General features: G+C 38.7%; 1 protein-coding gene and 1 pseudogene across 3 annotated transcripts in view; both read right to left on the bottom strand.

The window, feature by feature from the left end:
• Positions 1-25,540, bottom strand: part of ANO4 (anoctamin 4) — a 325,664-nt gene that overhangs the window by 59,846 nt on the left and 240,278 nt on the right. For all 3 annotated transcript variants that reach the window (XM_030939837.1, XM_030939838.1, XM_010357207.2), the window contains 4 exons: positions 24,538-24,659; positions 22,133-22,267; positions 20,966-21,062; positions 16,193-16,253 (listed from right to left, as the gene is read on the bottom strand). In XM_030939837.1, the coding sequence (XP_030795697.1) occupies positions 16,193-16,253; positions 20,966-21,062; positions 22,133-22,267; positions 24,538-24,659 (415 nt within the window). The remainder of the gene's footprint in view (positions 1-16,192; positions 16,254-20,965; positions 21,063-22,132; positions 22,268-24,537; positions 24,660-25,540) is intronic.
• On the bottom strand, positions 1,488-3,966 carry LOC104657416 (annotated as a pseudogene).

Genomic DNA, 25,540 nt, shown 5'->3' with positions numbered 1-25,540 from the left:
TTTGATTGTTTCCCTTGCTGTGCAGAAGCTTTTTAATATGATGTGATCCCATTTGTCCATTTTTAATGCTTTGGTTGACTGTTCTTGTAGGGTATTACTCAAGAAATGTCTTCTCAGTTTCATGTCTTGGAGAGTTCCCCACTGCTTTCTTTTAGTAGTTTCATAGTTCGAGGTCTTATATTCAACTCTTTAATCCATTTTGATCTGATTTTTTTGTGTATATGGGGAAAGATAAGGGTCTAGTTTCATTATTCTGCATATGGATATCCAGCTTTTCCAGAACCATTTATTGAAGAGTCTTTTCCCCAATGTATATTCTTGGCACCTTTGTCAAAAATGAGTTCACTGTAAGTGTGTGGATTTGTTTTGGGGCTCTCTATTCTATCCCATTGGTCTATGTGTCTGTTTTTTATGCTAGTACTTGGCTTTTTTGGTTACTATAGCTCTACAGTGTAATTTGAGGTCAGGTAATGTGATTCTTCCAGTTTTGTTGTTTTTGCTCAGGATAACTTTGGCTATTCTGAGTCTTTCGTGATTCCACAAAAATTTTAGGATTATTTTTTCTATTTCTGTGAAGCACGTAATTGGTATTTTTATAGGGATTGCATTGAATCTGTAGATTGCTTTGGGTAGTGTGGGCATCTTAACAATATTGATTCTTCCAATCTATGAACATGGACTATTCTTCCATTTTTTGTGTCCTCTCCAATTTCTTTGTTTTTTCTTTTTAGTAGCACTATTATTTTATTATATACTTTATAAAAAACAAATGCTCAAAGACATACACTGCCCCTTCCCATGGCCACTAGGGAGGGAGCTTATACCTTTCCTAATGTAGATCTGGCCATCTTATAAAGTAGACCACATTATCTGTTTCCATATATACCCATAGATACTTTTCTCCCCTCAAATATTTATATCTCAACTAAAAAAAAAAAAAAAAAAGGAGATGCAAAGAGTATATAAAGATAAATGAGACTTTCTTGCTGCTATTATAGTACAAACATCAGATGACTACCAGGGGAGTAACAGTGGACAAAACAAAAACACAAACCGCACTTTCAGTGAGGAATGAAAGGTCTGTTACTTGCCTCAAGTAGCTAAATCACCTGCTGTAACTGGCACTTCCCTGACATTCATGGGTTTGTAGGGACATGGGCCAGGTGATTGCTTCTACTTGTTTCCAGAAGGCATATGTCTCCTACACCCTTTCTTAGTAACTAAAGATGTACTACAAGAGAACTCAGTATTCGGATTCTGCCTAGAGGTATTAAATGCACAAGGAAAAATTAGTTATGTCCAATTAGCAAGCAATAATATTTTTAAACCAACATGGTTAAATGTTAAGATTTGCAGAAATCAAAATGTTTATTCACATAATTTTAAACTAAAGTTGAAGATAATAAATCTTCCGTGGTAATGATTTAAGTGCAAGTGATGCTTGGCTCTCTTTCACATTCATTTGTTTTCTTCAGAATGAAGGCATATCAGTTATTCTTGAACAAGTCAATACAGCTCTGCAAAAGGGAGACACTGTTCCTTGCATGTTTTATTTCCATTTCAGACATTTCAATTAGGTTCTTTCTAAATGCTGCCACTTTCTTCCGTTTGAAATTTATCAGTTCTTCTTTTGCAGATTTAGAAAGCTATTCAAATTTCTGGCAGCACTCCTGCTGGTGTGCCTCAGCCAACTTGATGTCTTTGCTCTTTAAACTGGGCCTTATCCAGAGCTTTGTTTGAGTTCTCATAGTCAATGAGGATTTTGGTGCATCTGTATGAGAGATCCTTAGCAGCCTCGATGTTGAGCATGTAGAATCGGGGGAACTCTGTTAGCTTTAAATCTTTATCTTATGAGATTCGACCCTCTACTTTCCTAAGTTTTTCAAACAGCTCAGCAACCTTCAATAGATACTTTTTGATGACTGCAGGCTCTTCTAAAGCCAGGCTATGTAAGCAGGCTGCAGTGTGGATATAGACATCGGCAACATTTTTATGAGATCTGGTCATTTTGTCAGATTTCACACAAGAATCTTTGATCCTATTGTAACAGTTAATAAGGAAGTTATTCTCTTGCTCAAAGAAGTCATCTACCTCCTTAACTCTAGTAAAAAGGACTGCATCAGCACCTTCACCACGCTTTTGAAGAAGCCACCAAACATCTCTGTAGTATTTTTCCACCTAACACTTAGATTCTGATCATATTCCAGGAAAACATGAAAGTTGTGAACTTTACTGAGAACAGGGTGAGAAGAAAGCCACTAAAGAAAGGCTTCATGGGAGGACACAGTCTTCTTAAAAACAGCAAGATACTCAGCTTGCAGTTTTTATTTCATCTTGGCAAATTCTTCTTTGGTCATAGACCCTTCACCTTCTCCCAGTTTCTGCATTTTCTCTCAAGGACCATCGAAGTCACGCTTCATAGGAGCAGGCAGAATCTGCAGCAGAGGCAGGAACTCATGAGCCTCTTGTCCCAGTAGCAATGTTTTCTAGTTGGTGCCTCATTCTACTCTTGCTGGTCCACAGGAGACAACCACTCCACTCATATAGGGCTACTTAAAAGTCAACTCCTGTTTTTTCTTAACCTTCCCTATTTCTTCTGGCCATTTAAAAGGAGGTGTCTTTCTGTATTCACTTTGATGGCAATCATTTGCCCAGTTTATCCATTACAGACAATCGTTCAGAGCACAACAGTGTCTATACTGCTTCAATGTTGGCCTAAAACTAGTGTAACGAATGCTAAACACCAATGATTAGCCATCAAGATTATGAAGTCTCTAGTATTTCAAAGGATTTTTTTCCTAATCCCAAAGCATAATCAAGGACTCTAATTTTGAATGAACAGAACATATCTAAATATAAGCTTCAGTACTAATTTTGTTTAATTATTAAGAAATTGTCATTTGGACAGATTCTTCAGTCTGTGTGGCAGGACAAAAAGGATGGAAATCTCCTTTAAAATCAGCTAAGTCTCTGTTCCTGCAGCTAAGAATTAAGGATCAAGGGCTGAAAACTGCCTCCTTGGCCACTTTTCTGTTTTTGGGAGACAGAGTCTCACTCCGTCACCCAGGCTGGAGTGAAGTGGTGCAACCTCGGCTCACTGCAACTTCCACCTCCCAGGTTCAAGGGATTCTCCTGCCTCAGCCTCCCCAGTAGCTGGGACTACAGGTATGTGCTACCATGCCCGGCTAATTTTTTATATTTTTAGTAGAGACAAGGTCTCATCATGTTGCCCAGGCAGGTCTTGAAATCTTGAACTCAGCTAATCCACCCACTTTGGCCTCCCAAAGTTCTAGGATTACAGGCATGGCCTCCTTCAGCACTTTTGAGAAATCTTATCACATACTATTACCAATACTGCTGTTTCCTAGAAATCAATTCTACTGACATTGGAAAGAACATACCAGAGAAAAACCAAACCTAAAGGCAGATAAGACTAAAGTCATTATACTGTTTACACCACTTTACAACATAAATAATGTAAGCCTGTATGCATTACCTCAAAGCTGCAATATTGTTCCTTCACATATTTTCCACTTAACCAACAGTTAGCAAATACTCTAGTAGGTAGACGAAATGAAAATTTTCACAATCCATTACACAAAGTAGACATAAATCTCTTTAAACTAAATGAATAATAAGGCAGAAAGAACTAGCTTATTTGATTTTCTGAAACACTCACAATAAGCCCAGCATAGACTGTTCTTTCAAAAAGAGTATTGTGTAGTCACACAAAGTCTTCTTGTTGCCTTGTAACAGAAAACTCTGGATTCTGAAATGTGGGCAGTGTGGTTTTTGTAGGCACTGTAAATATGACCTTATCTCACTGAGCGCATCAGGTATGTCAATCTGAAGCGAGGGATCAACATTGACGTCCACAGATACAGATCTCGGCTTACTGCGGTCCTCCTCCTGCTGCTGCAGCAACTCAGGAACAGTGGCCATGGCGACACAGGACTCAAGCAGGGGCCGCCTGACCTTGCTCTGCTCTGGGAGGAGGCCACTGACTATAGGGCCGCAACAGGGACTCAAAGCCAGGGACACTCTCCCAGCAAGTCACCTCTAGAGAAAGCTTCTTCAATTTCTTTTGTCAGTGTTTTATAGTTTTCATTGTGGAGATCTTTTGTTTCTTTGGTTAATTCCTAGTTATTTGATTGTATTTGTAGCTATTATAAATGGGATTACTTTCTTGATTTCTTTTTCAGATTGTTCACTGCTGGCATATAAAAATGCTACTGATTGAATATACATTCTTCTCAGCACCACATCGCACTTATTCCAAAATTGACCACATAGTTGGAAGTAAAGCACTCCTCAGCAAATGTAAAAGAACAGAAATTATAACAAACTATCTCTCAGACCACAATGCAATCAAACTAGAACTCAGGACTAAGAAACTCAATCAAAACTGCTCAACTACATGGAAACTGAACAATCTGCTCCTGAAGGACTACTGGGTACATAACGAAATGAAGGCGGAAATAAAGATGTTCTTTGAAACCAATGAGAACAAAGATACAACATACCAGAATGTCTGGGACACATTTAAAGCAGTGTGTAGAGGGAAATTTATAGCACTAACTGCCCACAAGAGAAAGCAGGAAAGATCTAAAATTGACACTCTAACATCACAATTAAAAGAACTAGAGAAGCAAGAGCAAACACATTCAAAAGCTAGCAGAAGGCAAGACATAACTAAGATCAGAGCAGAACTGAAGGAGATAGAGACACAAAAACCCTTCAAAAAATCAATGAATCCAGGAGCTGGCTTTTTGAAAAGATCAACAAAATTGATAGACCACTAGGAAGACTAATAAAGAAGAAAAGAGAGAAGAATCAAATAGACGCAATAAAAAATGATAAAGGGGATATCACTACCGACCCCACAGAAATACAAACTACCATCAGAGAATACTATAAACACCTTTACACAAATAAACTAGAAAACCTAGAAAAAATGGATAAATTCCTGGACACATACACTCTCCCAAGACCAAACCAGGAAGAAGTTGAATCCCTGAATAGACCAATAACAGGCTCTGAAATTGAGGCAATAATTAATAGCCTACCAACCAAAAAAAGTCCAGGACCAGACGGATTCACAGTCGAATTCTACCAGAGGTACAAGGAGGAGCTGGTACCACTCTGTCTGAAACTATTCCAATCAATAGAAAAAGAGGGAATCCTCCCTAACTCATTTTATGAGGCCAACATAATCCTGATACCAAAGTCTGGCAGAGACACAACAAAAAAAGATAATTTTAGACCAATATCCCTGATTAAAATTGATGCAAAAATCCTCAATAAAATACTGGCAAACCAAATCCAGCAGCACATCAAAAAGCTTATCCATCATGATCAAGTGGGCTGCATCCCTGGGATGCAAGGCTGGTTCAACACACGCAAATTAATAAATGTAATCCAGCATATAAACAGAACCAAAGACAAAAACCACATGATTATCTCAATAGATGCAGAAAAGGCCTTTGACAAAATTCAACAGCTCTTCATGCTAAAAACTCTCAATAAATTCGGTATTGATGGAATGTATCTCAAAATAATAAGAGCTATTTATGACAAACCCACAGCCAGTATCATACTGAATGGGCAAAAGCTGGAAGCATTCCTTTTGCAAACCAGAACAAAATAAGAATGCCCTCTCTCACCACTCCTATTCAACAGAGTATTGAAAGTTCTGGTCAGGGCAAAAGAAATAAATAAAGGGTATTCAAATAGGAAGAGAGGAAGTCAAATTGTCTCGATTTGCAGATGACATGATTGTATATTTAGAAAACCCCATCATCTCAGCCCAAAATCTCCTTAAGCTGATAAGCAACTTCAGCAAAGTCTCAGGATACAAAATCAATGTGCAAAAATCACAAGCATTCTTATACACCAAGAACAGACAAACAGACAGCCAAATCATGAAAGAATTCCCATTCACAATTACTACAAAGAGAATAAAATACCTAGAAATACAACTTACAAGGGATGTGAAGGGCCTCTTCAAGGAGAACTACAAACCACTGCTCAAGGAAATGAGAGAGGACACAAATGGAAAAACATTCCATGCTTATGGATAGGAAGAATCAGTATCGTGAAAATGGCCATAGTGCCCCAAGTAATTTATAGATTCAATGCTATCCACATCAAGCTACCACTGACTTCTTTCACAGAATTAGAAAACACTACTTTAAATTTCATATGGAACCAAAAAAAAAAAAAACCTGTATAGCGAAGACAATCCTAAGCAAAAAGAACAAAGCTGGAGGCATCATGCTACCTGACTTCAAACAATACTACAAGGCTACAGTAACTAAAACAGCATGGTACTGGTACCAAAACAGAGATATAGACCATTGGAACAGAACAGAGCCCTCAGAAATAATACCACACATCTTCAACCATCTAATCTTTGATAAACCTGACAAAAACAGCAATGGGGAAAGGATTCCCTATTTAATAAACGGTGTTGGGAAAACTGGCTAGCCATATGCAGAAAATTGAAACTAGACCCCTTCATTACACCTTAATCAAAAATTAACTCAAAATTGGTTAAAAAATTAAATGTAAAACCTAAAACCATAAAAATTAAAGAAGAAAACCTAGGCAATACCATTCAGGACATAGGCATGGGCAAAGACTTCATGATTAAAACACCAAAAGCAATGGCAACAAAAGCCAAAATTGACAAATGGGATCTAACTAAACTAAAGAGCTTCTGCACAGCAAAAGAAACTATCATCAGAGTGAACAGGCACAGACAACCTACAGAATGGGAGAAAATTTTTGCAATCTATCCATCTGACAAAGAACTAGTATCTAGAATCTAGAATCTACAGGGAACTTAAACAACTTTACAGGAAAAAACAATCCCATAAAAAAGTGGTCAAATGATATGAACAGACACTTCTCAAAAGAAGACATTTACATAGCCAACAAACAAATGAAAAAAAGCTCATCATCACTGGTCATTAGAGAAATGCAAATCAAAACCACAGTGAAATACCATCTCACACCAGTTAGAATGGCAATCATTAAAAAGTCAGGAAACAACAGATGCTGGAGAGGATGTGGAGAAATAGGAATGTTTTTACACTAATTTACACTTTTGGGTGGGAGTGTAAATTAGTTCAACCATTGTGTAAAACAATGTGGTGACTCCTCAAGGATCTAGAACCAGAAATACCATTTGACCCAGCAATCCCATTACTAAGTATATACTCAAAGGATTATAAATCATTCTACTATAAAGACACATGCACACGTATGTTTATTGCAGCACTATTCACAATAGCAAAGACTTGGAACCAACCCAAATGCCCATCAATGATAGACTGGTAAAGAAAATGTGGCACATATACACCATGGAATACTATACAGCCATAAAAAAGAATGAGTTCATGTCCTTTGTAGGGACATGAATGAAGCTGGAAACCATCATTCTCAACAAACTAACACAGGAAGAGAAAACCAAACACTGCATGTTCTCACTCATAAGTGGGAGTTGAACAATGAGAACACAAAGACACAGGGAGGGGAACATCACACATTGTGGCCTGTCGCGGGGGTAGGGGGATAGGGGAGGCATAGCATTAGCAGAAATACCTAATGTAGATGACAGGTTGATGGCTGCAGCAAACCACCATGGCACATGTATACCTATGTAACACCTGCATATTCTGCACATGTATACCAGAAGAAAGAAAGAAACAGGATTGTCTTAGTTAACATAGGAAAAGCTTTTGGCAAAATTCTATACCCATTCATGATTTTAAAAACCCTCAATTTCTAATAATAGAAGGAATGTTCTTCAACTTGATAACAGACATACATGAAAGCCTGTAGTTTCTATCATACTCAATGGTGAAAGACTAAACACTTTCCCCTAAGACTGGGAATAAGGCAAGGATGTCTAGCACGTAACTTGTATCCAACATTATTCTGGAGGTCCTAACCAGTATGAGGCAAGAAAAAGAAATAAAACTCATATAGATTAGAAAGAAAACTTAATTATTTTATAAATTTCATAATCATCTATGTTGAAAATATTAAGGAATCTAAAAAAAAGCTAGTAGCACTAACAACTTAGTTTAGTACATCACAAGACATATGGTCAATATACAAAAGTCAATTGTATTTCTACGTAGTAGCAATGAATAACTGACAATTGAAATTACAGAAAAATACTATTTGTAAAAAACTCAAAAAATCCAATATATAGGCATAAATTTAACAAAATATCTGGAAGCCTTGTACATTGAAAATAATGAGACATTACTTAGAGAAATTACAGAATATGTAAATAAACAAAAAGCTAAATGACAATCTTTCCAAACTGACATTGATTCAATTTAATCCCAATCAAAATATCAACACTGTTTTTGAAGAAATTTAAGTGCTGATTCAACAATTTATTTGGAAATGCAAAGAACCTAAAACAGCAAAACAATTTTTGAAAAGACAAATACGATTTCAAGACTTATTATTACGCCATAATAATCAAGATGGTGTATTATTGCCATGTGTATACATACACATCAAACATAATAAAAATTATGAAAAACAGACCCGTACATATATGGCCCATTGATTTCAACCAGAAAGTACCAAGAAAATTCAAAAAGGAAAAGAATGATATTTTTGACAAATGGTACTAGGAAAACTGGATGTCTACATGGAAATAAATAAATCTGTCCCTTACATTATGCCATATACAAAACCAACTTGAAATAAGTCATAAACCTAAATGCATGAGCTAAAACTATAAGTTTTTTAGAAGACAATATAGATGAAAATCTTAGAAACTTTGAGTTTGGCAAAGATTTCATAAATAAAACATAAAAAACATGGACAGAAAAAAATTTAAATTAAAGTATATAAAAAGAAAAAACTTGGTATTCAAAAGGCACCATTAAAAAATAAAAATGCAAGCCTCAAATAGGGAAAAATATTTGCAACATGTATGATAAAGCATTTCTATCCAGAATATATAAAAGTATTATTTTAACTTAAAAAGAGGACAAACAATCCAATAACAAATGGGCAAATGATCTGACTGAACACTTCACCAAGTAAGATACACAGATTGCAAATAAGCTAATGAAAAGATGTTCAACATCGCTACTCATTAGGGAAATGCAAATTAAAACTGCAATGGGATAATACTATATACCCACTAAAATGACTAAAATTATAAAGAGTGACAATTCCAAGTGCTTGTGAGAATGCAGAACACCTGGAATTCTCAAATCATGCTGATATTGACTACAAAATGATATGGCCACTTTGGGAAACAATTTCTTACAAAGTTAGGCATTCACTTATCACATGATCCAGCAATGCCATTTTTAATTATTCATCCTAGATGAACAGATACAAAGGCTTTTACGAAAATGTAAAGAAAAAAAAAAAAAAACTAGAAGAGCTAATAGTTTCCAGTTTTATTTGTAATAGTTAAAAACCACATCAAACACAAATATTCATTAACTGGGTAAGTAGACGAACAAAATATGACATATTCAGGCACTGGAATACTACTCTGTACTAAAAAGAAACCAGCTACTGACACATGCAACAGCATAAATGAATCTCAGCAGCATTAACTGAAGTGAAAAGTAGCCAGACACAAAATGCTGCATACTGAATAACTTAATTTGCATGAAATTCTAGAACAGGTGAAACTACAGTGGTAGAAAGCAGGTTTCAGGTTGCCAAGGGACTGACTGCAGAGGCATGAGGAAAGTTTCGAGAGGATAAAAATATTCTGTTATATATCATCATTATGGTGATGCTTACGTGACTATATACATTTGACCTACCTTGTTGAATTGTTTACTTAAAGTTGTTGGATTTTATTGCACATAAATTATACTTAAAATTGAAAAAAATCTTCCCACAATCCCACCACATAAAGCAAACCACCATTAATATTATGACATCATTTCTTTCAGTTTTCATTTATATTTAATATTCAAAATCATGTTTTACTTGTATACTTAAAACAATTTTTAAATACAAGCTTTGTATTATCACATGCTTTGAGAGAGCAATTTATAATAGCTGATTATAATTTACCAAACTGTTCTATTGTTGGACATTTACATTGTTCACAAATTTTGCATATTATAAATAACTAAAGCTAGTTATTACACATGTGGTTTTTATCCTGGAAACTGGACCTTTTCTGAAGTCAAATTCTGCATAATATTTTGACTGAGCACTGGAATGCCTTCTAAGGGGCCTGCCTGCCACCCGTTGGCCTCCACTTTCACCTCTCCCTACACTGTTGCCAGAGTTACTTCCCAAATACAACTGATTATGTCCCTTCCCATATTATAACTCCAGTTGGCTTTCTGTTGCTTACAGCATGAAGCCATGTTCTGTTGTGGCACAAGTGGCCTGTGATAAGCAGCTCTCAGCTTTCAACGGGTACTCTGCTATGGGTTGAATTGTGTCCCCTCAAAAAAGGTCCCACTACCTCACAATGTGACCTTATTTGGAAATAGGGTCAGTGCACATGTAATTAGTTAAGATGGGGTCATAACTGGAGTAGGCTGGGCCCTTAATCCAATATGACTAGTGTCTTGAGAAGAAGATAGCCACGTGAAGACACAGAGACACAGGGCAAATGCCAGGTGAAGACAGAGGCAGAGATAGGAGTGATGCATCTACAAACCAAGGAAGGCCAAGAACCATCAACCATCACCAGAATCCAGGAGAGTGGCATGGAACACATCCTTCCCTCACGGCCCTCAGAATCCCACTGACACCCTGATTTTGGACTTCAAGCCTCCAGAACTGTTATGCAATAAACTTCTATTGTTTCAAGCTACCCAGTTTGTAGTACTGTGTTACAGCAGCCCTAGGAAACTAATACACACTCAACTTCCCTATCACTATGAACAGCCAATTCTTCCTTTTCAGAGCTTTACAAACACTCTTGTCACCTAAGAATGTTATCTACACCTCCTTCCAACCCCACTACTTTGCCTGGCAAAGCTAAGACTTCTTTCCAATACCTCATACCTCTTCTTGGGTGAACCTTTTCTGCTTTTCCTTTTGCCTCAGGAAGTTGACTACATAAACCCTTATTGGCCTATTATAAATTGGACTTGCCCTGTATTATAATTATCAACTCTCCTTTAACATACTGAGATTTTTGAAAGCAGAAATCTCATCTTACTCATTTTTGTGTATGAGTTAATGACATCTTAATTGACATACCTCACAGAAGATGCACAACATGGTGGACACACTTTGGAATGGCTCTGGAGTGAAACAGACCAGATCTGGTTTAAAGTTCAGGCTCCACACCTTATCAGCTACTGGAATCCTGGGCAAATTGCATAACCTCTCTGAGCCTCAGTATCCTCATCTATAAAATGAAGTTAGTAATTTCTTTCTAATGGGTGATGAGAAATTGATGAGGTATCCTATGTGCATGTGCATACAAACATGGTAGGCCTCTAGTAAATGTGTACCTTTTTCAACATACAATTACCAGTTTTTTTGTTGAACATGTAGATAAGACTATGAAATATAAAGTTAGCATAAATATCTAGAAACAAAAGGCTGATTCCTACAAAATGTATTTTTTTAAATGAGACCTACTTCATTCACCAATTACTAACAGGATCACACTAAATAATTACAATCTTGTCATTTCGATTAAAGAGCTCTGAGGATCTTGCTTTGTGTGTTTACTGGGGATAACTTAACTTTCGGCAATCCTAAAAGTAGAAAATGAAAAACAAGGGAGAAAGAGAAAAAAACCCAAACCAAACCAGAAACAGAACAGAGGGAAATAATCTGCTTCCCCGACAGGTCTCTGCCAACATCTAGTTGCCCAATGACTCATTTCTTTTCCCTTGGGAGAGGAGCTATTTAGTCCATAATTATTCTGCCCCCTGGACCTTTCTGAACAAAAATGAGCATTGAGGAATGGGCCACACTGTAATTCCAGCCCAGACCCAGGCTCACAGCACACCTCAGGGATCCCCAGGGAGCCCTGCATTCACACCGATGTGACCTGAACAAAGGTAGTAGAGTTCTGTCAGGATTCCTAACCCAACACCAAGGCCCTCCCAGTTTCTACAAACTGGTTCCAGATGGAGCCTTATTATTTTTTTCCGGTGAACACACAAAGCAAAGGCAACAAAATGAACACATCAACCCCAGCCCTTCAGAAGTCTTGTAAACCACTTACATCTGTTCTCATCAGCTCCATATCTAGCAATTTCCTGAAAATAGAGTGCATTTGTTTTCTTTAATGCTGTAACTTGTCAATCATAAGAGATGATCCTGAGACCATTAAACTGAGCTCCATCAGAACTGACACGTTTTTATAGAACATCACTGTCTCAAAGCAGGATAAATGGGGCTCAGGACAGGCATAGCAGTCCTTAAAATGGTTCAGGTCTCCAAAACAGAAGGAAAAGGTAACAAACAATACCTGATTCTAGCAGTAGAGCAGAGGAGCTCAGACTGCCCAGTTTAACTCCTGGCTTTGCCACTTTGTAGCAACAGCGGCAGTATCCTTATCTGTCATATGAGGATAAGAACAGTACCTTTTTAAAAGTTTGCTGGAGAGATTAAACAAGATGATACATGGGAAATGCTTAGGACTGCATTTAGTACATAGTAATCCCTCAAAAATGAATGCTATTAATAGAACTGTTAATACTGTTGACTCTTTCAGCTTTCTGCAAAAGGCATTATCTCTATCTACAAAGAAACACTTGGGGCAACTCATTCTTTTTCTCAAACTAGTACATTTCTGGGAATAATAGGGGATTTAAGCAATAAGTTGTCATCTAAGACAAAGCAATTTAGAGGGCGAATTATTCCAGGCATGTCTTGCCTGGAATGGCCCTAAAATGTTCCCTTGTGCCCAAAGTTTATTATAGAACATCCATCAGAGTCTTACAAAGTATACTCCAAAGCACAAGAGCTGTTAAATCTCCAATCCACCCACTTTCAATCTCAGAAACTTCTCAACTCCATGTTCCAGGCAGCCAGCACCAACCAGCTGAGGTTGGCAAGGGGATAAAACAAAACCTATTTGTCATCCACAACATAAAACTCAACTTGCAAAGAGGCATGCAATCCATTTTATAATGGAGGTACTGGGGGAGAGTAATAACCTCTGCCTTATGAACAAATGTCATCATACCAAAATTTACTTCTATGTAGTCTCAGGAGGTAAACTGTGAGAAGAAACCATTATTTAATTCAAAGTATATTTGAAATTGGTGAAATATTGAAGTGGGTAATGAAGTCTTGTGTTTTAATTCTTCCAGAATACCACCAGGATACCACTCTTTACACAGTAAATTAGCAGCCCAAGGCAGAGCTTCCAAATGACTATGCCAGGAATAATAATAATAACCCTTTCAACTCTTGTGGCTTCTAAGGCTAGGGTGTTTGGGACAGCCCTATCCATGGCCATGAGGAAGTTCCTCCATGTACAGAAGCATGCTTCGTAAATATTTTCACTTTTATGTGTGCTATGACCTGAAAAGGTTTAGGAAATGAATACATTTAGGTTTACAATATACATTTAGTATTTAGGTTTGCAGAATACTGGATACATTTAGGTTTACAGAATACATTTAGTATTTACAATACTGATTTAGGAAATGAATACGTTTCCAAAGTCCCCTCATTTGTGACCATGGCAAAGCTTAAGCATTATATGGCTTATCCTAATCATGGTTTATGATACTAATAGATTCTAGTAAAACTAGATACACATTCTTTATCTGAGACCTCAGTCCTGTAATCAAAATTCTCTTAGGGTTAGTTTGTTTGCAAGGGACAGAGATGCATTAAGGGTAGCAGGAACAGTGAAAGCTTTTCACAAGGTCCACCAAGGGAGGCAGGAATCCTACAGGAAAAAAGACATGGCCTATTCAGAGACAGGATACAGAAGCCCGAAGCTTGAGAGAGGCCTCAGCCACAAGAGAGTCTGGGTCTTCATCCTGACACTCCACTAATAACATGACTTGGCTATATTCTCTCTTTGCTTCTCTCTGGGGGATTGTCTTGCATTTTCTCCCAGTTGGCTTTGTCGCCCTCTAATTTTTCCCCTAGTTCTTTGTTTCTACCTGTTTCTAGGTTCTGATTCTCATAACTTCAGCCTCCTAATTCCTCCTAGTCCCTACTTCTACCCAATGGTCAATTTTAATCTTTCTTTTTCTCCCTCCCTCCTGCCCTCTGTATTTTTCAGTGTCAATTCCTGCTGCTAACTCCCTATTTCCCTTTACATTTCCTAGTCCACATTCTTCATAATAAGAATCTGGGTGGCCCTACCAGTCCTTGTCTGGGCAGAACCTCAGGTCTTTTCCCAGGCCACTCACCAACCTGTGCTTTGACTGATCTTGGTTCAAATGCTTACTGGCTGAGAGGGACTGGAGTCATGGGGTTCAAAACATGTCCCTTCAACAGAGCTGTGATGGGTGGGACAATTTTCCTTTGACAGTCTCTAGATACAAAAGACACAATATATCAAGAACAAGCTACCTCAAGTGAACAAGGTTTTATGTTTCCACTTACCAAAAAAGATCTCTTAAATACATTCACTGTATCATAAATAAATACTTTTGGTAATTTCTTTCTCTTTTTTCTTCTCTTTTTCCTTCTTTCCATCCATCCATCCATCCATCCATCCATCCATCCATCCATCCACCCACCCATCTATCCATCGACCCACCCATCCATTCAACAGAAACTCATTGATTCCATCTATCTCAAAAAAAAACAAAAAACAAAAAAACCCAAAAAACCATATGAGGTCTCTGATGATCATAATGGTCCTCAAGGACCACAAATCTACTTGGCAAGATAAGTTATGTGCGAAAATAATGTTAAGTGCCCTAAGAACAAAATGCCATGGAAATTCAAAGGACAAAGACATCTGTTGGCTGGAGCAGATGACATTTTAGCTGGGGGCTGAAAGATGGGGAAGATTCCAATATTCATAGCAGACATAATGAACAAGTTGAGCCTAAGTCTAAAGTTAGTAGAATTTTGTTACATCAAAATTCAGACTTTGGCAATTAAAGTTATAGGAGAAAAGTGTAATTGTAAAAAGTTCAAACCAGACTAAAATACATAGCATAAAGTTCATCTCTCATCGTTGTTCACTTACTCTCCCATGAATCTTCCTTTCCAAAGGTAACTGCCATTAACTGCTTTCCATGAATTTGTGAGATGTTTTTCTATATCATTAAATTGAAGCTTTATAATTATTTGACTATTATATATTTGTTAACCCATTTTACAAAGAGGTAGGTTAAATAACTTGCCAAAAATCACACAGCCTAGTGTGTAAAGGGAGTTGAGATTTCAATCAAGTCCTGTTGCTTCCAAATATTTGATTGTTTCCATCACACCTTGTGTGATGGGGCTGTTAGTTTGAAATGATATCAAAAAACTCAATTCAGTCCTGCAAATAGGCCTTGTTTTTAGGGGTAATTTTGTACAGAGCTAGAAGTAAGCTAAAGGTGGGTACTCACACGTTAGCCACTCACAACAGAAAGTCCTATATATACTGAGATGGTGTTTTAGTTATTCTTGACCTAAACTAAAGTTGTACCATAAGCTTTATTTCTGTGTCCAACAGAAAGTAAATTTTACTCTAATAACAGAGTGCTAACGACATTGTTGAAGGTTTAAGAGAAATCAGACATGTCTCTCTTCTACAATATCATTTAAAATAAACCCAATAAATTATTTACCAACTTTCTGCTAATAGGAAAGCCAACTTCATTTACTCAGGCTTCTTTCTTTCACATCTAAAGTGAAACTTCTTATTTTTTTTTTTTTTTTTTTGGAGACGGAGTCTCACTGTGTCGCCCAGGCTGGAGTGCAGTGGCCGGATCTCAGCTCACTGCAAGCTCTGCCCCCCGGGTTTTTATGCCATTCTCCTGCCTCAGCCTCCCAAGTAGCTGGGACTACAGGCGCCCGCCACCTCGCCCGGCTAGTTTTTTGTATTTTTTAGTAGAGACGGGGTTTCACCGTATTAGCCAGGATGGTCTGGATCTCCTGACCTCGTGATCCGCCCGTCTCGGCCTCCCAAAGTGCTGGGATTACAGGCTTGAGCCACCGCGCCCGGCCTAAAGTGAAACTTCTAAGGGAAAATATCATAGGGCACATGAGGAAAACTCAAGTTTTATGGTTTTAGAACACTTACCCCAGACTGCCATGAAAACAGCAAAGAAGACAGTGGCTCCGTTGTCAAAAAGGTGGGTTACCTGCGAATAGTAAGAATCAGTGTTGAGCTAATTTCTCATACACAATATTCCAATTCAAAGTTTTTCAAGTTCTGTAAAAATAGCTGTGATGATATGATGAGTTTTACAGGCTTTGTTTTGGGTGGGGGGAATATTCCTTTTGAACCATAAATAAGAAAAGGCTTCCTCTAATTGTGAGGTAGTTCATAGAGGAGACAATTTGTTCTCTTTATGTGGTTATCATCTAGTTGAACATTTATCAGCAGCCCCAATAGTGCTACTAAGAATTCCCTTTTGTGTACTACAAAACTCTTATACACATACATATGTGTATGGACTTAGTTATATTTAGGACCAGGAAGGTATTGTTAGCGCTGCTTTAAAGGTTTTCACAAGCACTGTTTTTAATGCCTCATTTATTCACTTTGAAAACATGGCTATTTTGTTTATGTAGTTTTGAGCAAACATTTTCTGGGCTGCCCTCTGGATTTCAACCTTATAAAAAAGAGCAGAACCATTAACTAAATCCAACTCTACCCTTATTAAAGCCTTGGGTAATCACTATATTCACCTTCTGCACATAACACAAAGACAGCTAGCAACACTTTATTGCTAGAATAATATATTCTATTGCAAACACCACAGCAGAAAGCAAAAAAATATCCATTTTTACTGCAAAACTGCCAAGCTCATTTCTGCCTCCAGTATAAATCATACCAATGTCCATGACAAATTGAAATGATGACTGATAGGTTCATAAAGCATAACCTTTTTTGGGGGTACTTTATAGCTACCTATAAAGTATACTTTATTGTCCCTTCGAGAATGCATCAAATATAAACAGGTTTTTCATGTTATATCAGAATGTGAAGTATTTCAGATTATTCCAAAAGTTTCTCTTTCTTTGAATAGAGGAGAGATGGGCAGCACTCAAATACGTGCTGTGAGACAAACGTCTGAAGCTTGTCTATTTCATATGCCAGAGGGAATGTTAAGCTGTGTATTGGGCACTCAGTATCAAACCAAGCTTGAAGGTTCTAGTGGTATTTGACTGGACTGAGCTCTCTATCAGAGTTTGTTGTTGTTGTCGTTTGTTTGCTTGTTTGTTTGTTTTTGAGATGGATTCTCACTCTGTCACCCAGGCTGGAGTGCGATGGCGCGATCTCAGCTCACTGCAACCTCCGCCTCCTGGGTTCAAGCAATTTTCCTGTCTTAGCCTCCCAAGTAGCTACAATTAGAGGCACCCACCATCAGGCCCGGCTAATTTTTGTATTTTTGTAGAGACGGGGTTTCACCATGTTGGCCATGCTGGTCTCGAACTCCTGACCTCAGGTGATCCACCTGCCTCGGCCTCCCAAAGTGTTGGGATTACAGGCATGAGCCACCGCGCCGGCCTCTATCAGAGTATTTACTGTGAGTTGCTAGAAAGTGTAGCTTGCACCATCAGTGTCCATTCTGGAATGGACTGCAGTTACCATTGTTTTTGGCTGCCCGGATCATCTGTCTTCCATTCTCCTTTCTCCAGGTAACTCCTGCTGGTTCCAAGGGGACACATGGCTCAAAATAGAACCAATCAGAGTACTGCCCTGGGGCTGATACACAAACATTTGGAGACAGACAGCTTTCTGCTGCAGTTATCAATTTGACAATATATGAATGAGGAGGGGTAAGTTTATAGGGGCTTCTGGTTCCTAATGAGATGGTCAGTTAGCTTAAGCTGATGGCACCTTCTGCCAAAATCAGTCCTGCGGAAGCAAGATAGTAGATTCCAGGGACTAACAAAACACAAAAACAAAAAACAAAGACCCTGAGAAACCTCAGGGGAGATGGGAGGTTATCTTGAACTGGTAAGTGTGTGTGATGGTGGTGGTGTGTGGGGAGAGGTAGGTTGTAGATACCAGGTAGAGTGAGAGCACAGGTTAGAGAAATATATAAGCTCTACTCTAGCCTTTCTCCCTTAAATGGCCATTGGACAATTAGTTTTCCCTCCCTCAGAAACCAGCTAAGCAGGCCACACCACAGGTGCTGGTGTTCCTGGAGCAATATCAGGGAATGCTAAAAGTCCTGCTCGGTTAGACATGGGTGAAAAGCAGGTGCTACCTGGATAGTTGCCCCAGGGCATTCACTCCATAGTCTACCTCCTCTTAAACCCCAGGGTTGGCAGATTACAATCAAGTGAAGTGCCAACACCCAATTCTGCTTTGTTCTAAGCAGGTTTTAAAATGAAACTAACCAGAAAAGTCCCCTGACAGAGTGGTAGCACACAGTCATGCCTGGGGCACGCTGTCCTCTCTGTAACTCACCAGGACTGACAAACTTGACCTTGGCCTCTGACCCTTACTCAAAGTGGCTGACGCCTCCAGAGGACAAGTACCCATAGGCCAAAATAATGAAATATATGGGGAAGACAACAACCCCTCCCCTGCAAAGAAGATTCCCACAGACATAGTGTAGCAGCAGACCAGGAGTTTAAAATAAGCACAAAAATTCGCTTAAGGAGACAAGGGAAGGAAGACGTAAGCCTGGAGCCAAGGCAGCTGGTAGCCGTCTTTTCTGTTGTACAGAGAACTAGTCTACAGAATGATCATGTGGGCAGGGACACCAGGGGCCCTGAAGAACCAGTTCCAGGCTGTGAGGCCCTCATGATCTCACAGTGTGAGCCACCCAGGATCTGTTCCAGCAAAATGTACCATTACATAGCTTTCTACCTAAGCCAGTTGGAGTTGGGTTTCTGATTCTTGCAAACACAAAAGTCAAGGATACAGCATCCCTATCAGCAGAACAGCCACTGATTGGACTGGATCCTAGCTCCAATCTGATCTAATATTTCTGTGTATCCACAGTCCCATGAAAGCACTCTGATATCTCTAATAAATATTTCTAAAGGAAACCCCGTATAACTCCAATTCTGTCATTCTAAGGCTTTTTATCTTTCATTTTACTAAGTTTCTAGGCAAGGCCAAATGTTAAATTCAGAATCTAAACATCTTGTGGCTTAGTAGGGCACAGTGGTAAAGATGGCATATTTTGCAGTGCAATAAACCAAGGCCTAGCTACTTATTGCTAGACATGCATGACCATGCATGAGTAATTTTTACCTCTTTGAGTCTCTGAATAAAATGGAAATAATAATACGTATCTTGAAGTTGCTGAGAGAATTAGAAATAATCAATGTAGATTGTCTAGCTATTATTATAGCTGTAACTATTATAATTATTATTGTTCTAGGTCTTAAGTTAGGGAGAATAACTGCCAAAATAAGCCCCTATAAAATCTGAGCACTCATAAGCTATTCATGATGATTCCTTAAAAGAATTATTAAGGATCTCCTAAAAAGATAATTTTACTCAAGCATATCTTTCTACATAAAAAAAAACTAGGCTTCCACTTTTGGGGTTCCCCAGAAGCAGAATTTTAAAACCTGAGTTATTCACGCTTATATCTGACCTGTAAACAAAATTATATTATTGACAAAGCTCTTGATCCTCACCAAATCTCTATATCCTAAAGTCACTCTGTTAAATTTATCCTCATCCACTCAGGTCTATCTGAGTGTTTCATAAAGACAGGGAGAGCATTTTGTGCTTTTTTTGTCCCTTGCAACATAAGAGCTCAAATCTTTCTAAAACCACAGCTCACTGCTGCTGTCTGGGCTCCTCCCACACAGACTGGCCACCTGCAGTACTAAAGACATTACAGATAGGCGGGATCCTGGGTTGCCTATCAAATGTTCCCTCATTTAAAATGAACAAAACTCTGCAATGCCAAGAGAGTAATTAGATAGATCCAGGCTTCAGTGATTACACAAGCTGGATAAAATCTGCCAGTGCCATTTATATCTGAATCTGGGCAAGCCAAAAGGCAGTGGATCTTGGAAAAGGCTTCATAAACCCAAATTTCAGCTATTGTTTTGTGTTAGGGACACCATCACTTAAGTATCAAAAAACTCTAGGAATGTGAGAAACATGTCTAAGAAATAAAGTAAGGCATATCACGAGAAAGAGGTATGCAATAACACATAATAGAAATAGTGGTGCCATGTATTTTTTTTTTCTCAAAGCACTTTCACATATATTCTCTTCTTTAGTCCTCGTGTCATGCAATTAGGGTAGGACAGAGAGGACACATATTTCCTGCATTTTAGAGACAAGAAAGCTCAGAAGACTGAGCTTCTTTCCATGAAAGAAGACTTTCTTAGAAAGGGGTACGTGTGCAGGGCTAAAGAGGTAAGTGACTGAGCTAGCCTTGAATGGAGGTCATTTTGACAATAATGATGATGAAGAGGAGGCAAATGATGATAGCTGTCATTTACTGAGGTCTATTTACCAAGCACTATGCTCAGTATACACCTTAACTCCATGTGAAACAAGCATCACGGTCTCCATTTTGCAGATGAGAAAACGGAGACTCTAAGAAATATCTTGTTCCCAGACAAAGAAATGGCAAAGCGCAGAGTGAAAATTTGGACCTAACTTTCTCTGACTCCAGCACTGTGCTCCTCACACTGTGCCATGCTGCAGCTCCAATGGATGATGTCTAGAGCCATGCCTTCCAAATACACGGACATTTAACAAAGATATCTGAATTAGAATACTGAATGATGGAGATAAGACTATCCTACAACATTCTCTTGAAAATCAAAGACTGGAAATGACAGAATAGAGTTACCTGCCACCCCTGAGGAAGGCATATGTTAAATTCAATCCATCTAAAATGCTACAGTTTGAAATTACCTTGGCATATACACAGCTGTCTGACAGCCTCATGAATGGACAGTATTTATCACACACAGGACACATGATGATATCTGTAGCTTGGCAGACTTCTTTACTGGAAAAGAGAATAGAAAGAACTGCTTTTGATGACATGGAACATTTTTTTCTAACTTCACCAGAATGTTTAACTAGTAAATAAGATCCAGTAGATTAAATTTTTGCCCTTAGAAGCATCTTAGCTTTATCTGTTATTAACATAAACAAGTTCTTGCACATTTAAATACTTTGGTAAACCTACTTATGAGGCTGTTCCTTATTTTTACATATTAATAAGTTAAACTCAGGAAAACACATGAAGCCAAACATTGATGGTTATATCCCAAATTATAGAAACGTCCTTCACTTTTCAAAGGTCTGAAGCAATTTCATACTGAATTAAGGGAGTAAGAAGATTATATAAGATACTTATCTTGATCTCTATGTGTATGATAAGTTAAAACTAATATGGAAAACAAAACATAAATGACTAGAGATTCCAGCCCTATCCTGGGGGAAAACTATATTTAATTAACACATTAACAATTTCACCAGAAAGTAAAATATTTTCATAGGTGGGAGGCTTAATCACTCACTTTTATTTTTGCAATCACATTTGAAAGGCACATTTACAATTTAAGATCATTGTCCAGCCTTGCAACAAGATCTCTGTGAGTACCTTGACCTATATTCTGGTGAGACAACCAAGATAATGATCATCGACACTGAACCACTCCCAAGGTACTAGCAAGCTGGTGAGATGTCTTTCTGGCTCGAGTTGTAAAAACACAGAATTTGTAAGAGAGAATTGTTAGTTCACTATTTTGCAGTATCAGCTGAGAAAAAAAGTGAAAAAGTTAAAAAAGAGAGCACTTACAGCCAGTGAATGAAAATGGCTTGTTCTGTAGACATATAGTGGCTTGTATGTCTGAAAAGGTGCCTTTTACTTCCATGGTCATCTGAAGACCATGGCAGCAAGGACAATGGATGGAGAGGTCCTAGTGAACTGAAACTTTGAGTTTTTCCATGAGAGGGTAGGAAGTTTGGGTGAAAAGCTAAATGTCTCCACAATCTGTGAACACCCCCAAAGTGCAAACAGCCACCTCTAAGTACTAAACAAAGGCAAGCTCCCCCAAGAGCTCCCCATACCTGACTTGGCAGTGATCCAGAGTGGTGACGCCATACAAAAAGACAAACAATCCAATGAAGGCAGCTGGGAAGAGCATGCCAGTGTACCAGCCCAACCAGGCAAAATATAACCCAATCTTCTCTCCAAAGTACCGCCTGTTAAAGACACAAGAGCCTTGCAAATTACAGTACAGCGTGTAAAGTTAAGCATTATGAAACTTTGTACAGTCATCTTACTTTCTAGAGGCCTTACTGGTAAACTTCAAGCAAAGTAAGCCAAGATAAGAGAACATCCAATCAAATCTAGGATCTGGGCTTACCTTTCTTCTACTACTACTCTCTATCAGAACTAGAATTAGCCCTTCCATAAAATAACATGGTTGTATACAAGCTTATTCTGAGAAGACAGAATGGACTGGAAGGGGCAAGAGTGGGCAAAGGGAGACCAACTAGGCACACAACTGTCATAGTCCAAGTAGCAAGTGAAGGCAGTGGAGATGCTGAGGTGGGGCCCGATTCGAGAGATATGGTGGAAGTAAAACCTATAGGATGGGAACTTTTTAAGAGATGACATTCCACAACTTCATTCTACTCAAGGCTTGGTTGTGCTTTTCATCACCCTTTATTTGCCCAACATAAATGCCACTGTTCTTCAGGGCTCAGCTCTTCAGAGACTTCCACAGGGGCGCTGCCACATCCGTTCTTTCCATTTTTCTGAATGACTGTAAAACTTATGGCCTCTGTCACACATTTTACCTAATTATGCATGGCCTTGTATTTTCTTTTCTTGATGTTTCAAGTATGCGGGGCCTGTGTTGCTAAGGAAAACTGAGGTTTTCAGAGCCAGAGACCATTTGGCATCTGTTTGGCTTTGCCAGTAGTACTTAGAACAGTACTAGAAACACAAGAGACAGTTAATGAATACTCATTGACTAACCGCAACTGCAAAATCTTAATCAAAACACTGTCATGAATGGGAAATACGTTGCCTACAGCAATTATCTGTAATTTCTAATCACTGTAATCCTGTAACATGCCACTGAGGCTGGGAAGAGAATTTACTTTTGTTTTTCCCCCCACTGTTTATCATCCGCTAAGTCTGACCAAAGGAAAATGATCTCATCTCAGAAAATATTTTCCATTCACTCAGATTATCTGGATTATTTGTTACCCACACAAGGAATGGATCACAATTCATTAATGCCCTTGGAACACTGAGAGTAAACACTTGGTGATAAGGGCGCAAATATAAAGTGCGTTGTCTTTTGTTTTTCCTCCCCTCTGGGCTCATTTGTTTTATGGCCCCGGTATTTAAGTGAAACAACACATTTAGCTAGTTCAGGAAATGAGACGTGACTTTCTCCTCCATAAGGAATCCAGGAAGTGTGGGTTGTTATTACCCAATCTTAATAACCGGCCTCTAAATAAATAATGAGATGTCAGAGAATAATGCTGCCAAGGCAGAAGGTTGGGCAGATATAGACAGTTAAAACACACACACACACACACACACACACATATTTACACACATATACACCATGGAATACTATGCAGCCATAAAAAAGGATGAGTTCATGTCCTTTGCAGGGACGTGGATGAAACTGGAAACCGTCATTCTCAGCAAACTATCATAAGATCAGAAAACCAAACACCACATGTCCTCACTCATAAGTGGGAGCTGAACAATGAGAACACATGGATACAGGGAGGGGAACATCACACACTGGGGCCTGTGGGAGGTGGGGGGCTAGGGGAGGGATAACATTAGGATAAATGCCTAACGTAGGTGACGGGTTGATGGGTGCAGCAAACCACCATGGCACATGTATACCTATGTAACAAAACTGCACGTTCTGCACATGTAACCCAGAACTTAAAGTATAATAATAAAAAACCCATACATTTCCACTTCACAGTTATCATAGCTTAAAAGCTGATATACTTTTTGATCAGCAAATTAAAACAATCTTTAAAGGTTATTAGTTTTAAATGAAAACTAAGCCTGAAATTTATTGGAATGACAGTACTCCATATATCCTATTTGCATAACAGTAATAAATATTTTACTTTGTCAGTGATATATGTAAGCAGTGTTACCTTTGTACAAGATAGTTTGTCAATAAGACTCACATGGGTGACTCGCTCCTTATGAAGTCTTGTGACAGGCCTGGCTGATCTCACATCCCCATTCCTGGGTCCCTCTCTTAGACTCTTTTTGGGGGAAATGTCATCCTCATCAGAGGGATGGTAGGTTTACCAAGAACAGCTGATATACTCAGATGAGTTTCCCTCTTGTGAAGAAGCCAGATATGAGTGAGCGCTGTATACTTCAGGCTTTTTTTGCTTCATTGAGAGCTTGTCCCAGCTGAGAGTCTGCCCTAATCATTCTGTGCAAGCTTTATATTTGCAGCTGATTAAAAACTCACCTTACAAGATCCAAAGGTTGGTATTTATACCACACGCCCCAGGAGGCCCAGCACTCATAGAGTAGATGTCGGTGGTTTTCTGCTCCATGGGTTCGAATGGAGTTTTTACTTCTATAACTTCCCTGGGATAAAAACACCACTGCCAGTGAGGTAGTACTCACAAAAGTCACAAGGAAATGCTCTTGGTAACACAAGTGTCTTATAGCAGGTGTTGTGACAGGAGTGGTATGAGAAAGAAATGAATCTTCTCTATTAAAGGGCAGGTGGTTTGATGAATTATTCTGGACATTGTCTCGCTGCTGCTGATATCTAGTAAAATGCACGTGCTTGCTGTAATCAGGAAGGTTTGAACTGAGTTCAAATTCAGTTCTGCTACTTTTTGTCTAGAAGACCTTGGACAAGTTCCCTAAATGCTCTGAGCTTTGATTTCCTAATTCATAGTGGAACTAATAATATTTGTCCCATTTGGTTTCTTATGTGGTTTGAATGAATAAAGTGTCTGGCCCAGGGGCCATGCCCAGGACTTATTAGTTCTCTTCCCTGCTTCTTTTTTTTTTTTTTTTTTTGAGACTGGGTTTCACTCGGTCACCCAGGCTAGAGTGCAGTGGCGCAATCTCAGCTCACTGCAACCTCCGGCTCCCAGGCTCAAGTGATCCTCCCACCTCAGCCTCCCGAGTAGCTGGGACTATAGGCATGTGCCACCATGCATGGCTAACTTTTGTATTTTTTGTAGAGATGGGGTTTTGCCATATTGCCCAGGCTAGACTCGAATTCCTACACTCAAGCAATCTGCCCCTCTTGGCCTCCCAAAGTGCTGGGATTATAGGTGTGAGCCACTGTGCCTGGCCTCTCTTCCCACTTCTTTCAAGATAGGATAGTTGGTAAACAGCCATAGTTGTAACCTTGTCACAATGTTATTGACAAGAAAATTCTAGAATGTAAAAGCTGGAAGTCATTTCAGAATTCTTGTAATTCAAATTTAATTCAACCTCCTCATTGAAGA

This window comes from Rhinopithecus roxellana, chromosome 10 (assembly GCF_007565055.1).
Source record: "Rhinopithecus roxellana isolate Shanxi Qingling chromosome 10, ASM756505v1, whole genome shotgun sequence".
NCBI lineage: Eukaryota > Metazoa > Chordata > Mammalia > Primates > Cercopithecidae > Rhinopithecus > Rhinopithecus roxellana.
The sequence above is the reverse complement of the archived record's forward strand: the minus strand, read 5'-3'. Positions and strand labels throughout refer to the sequence as shown.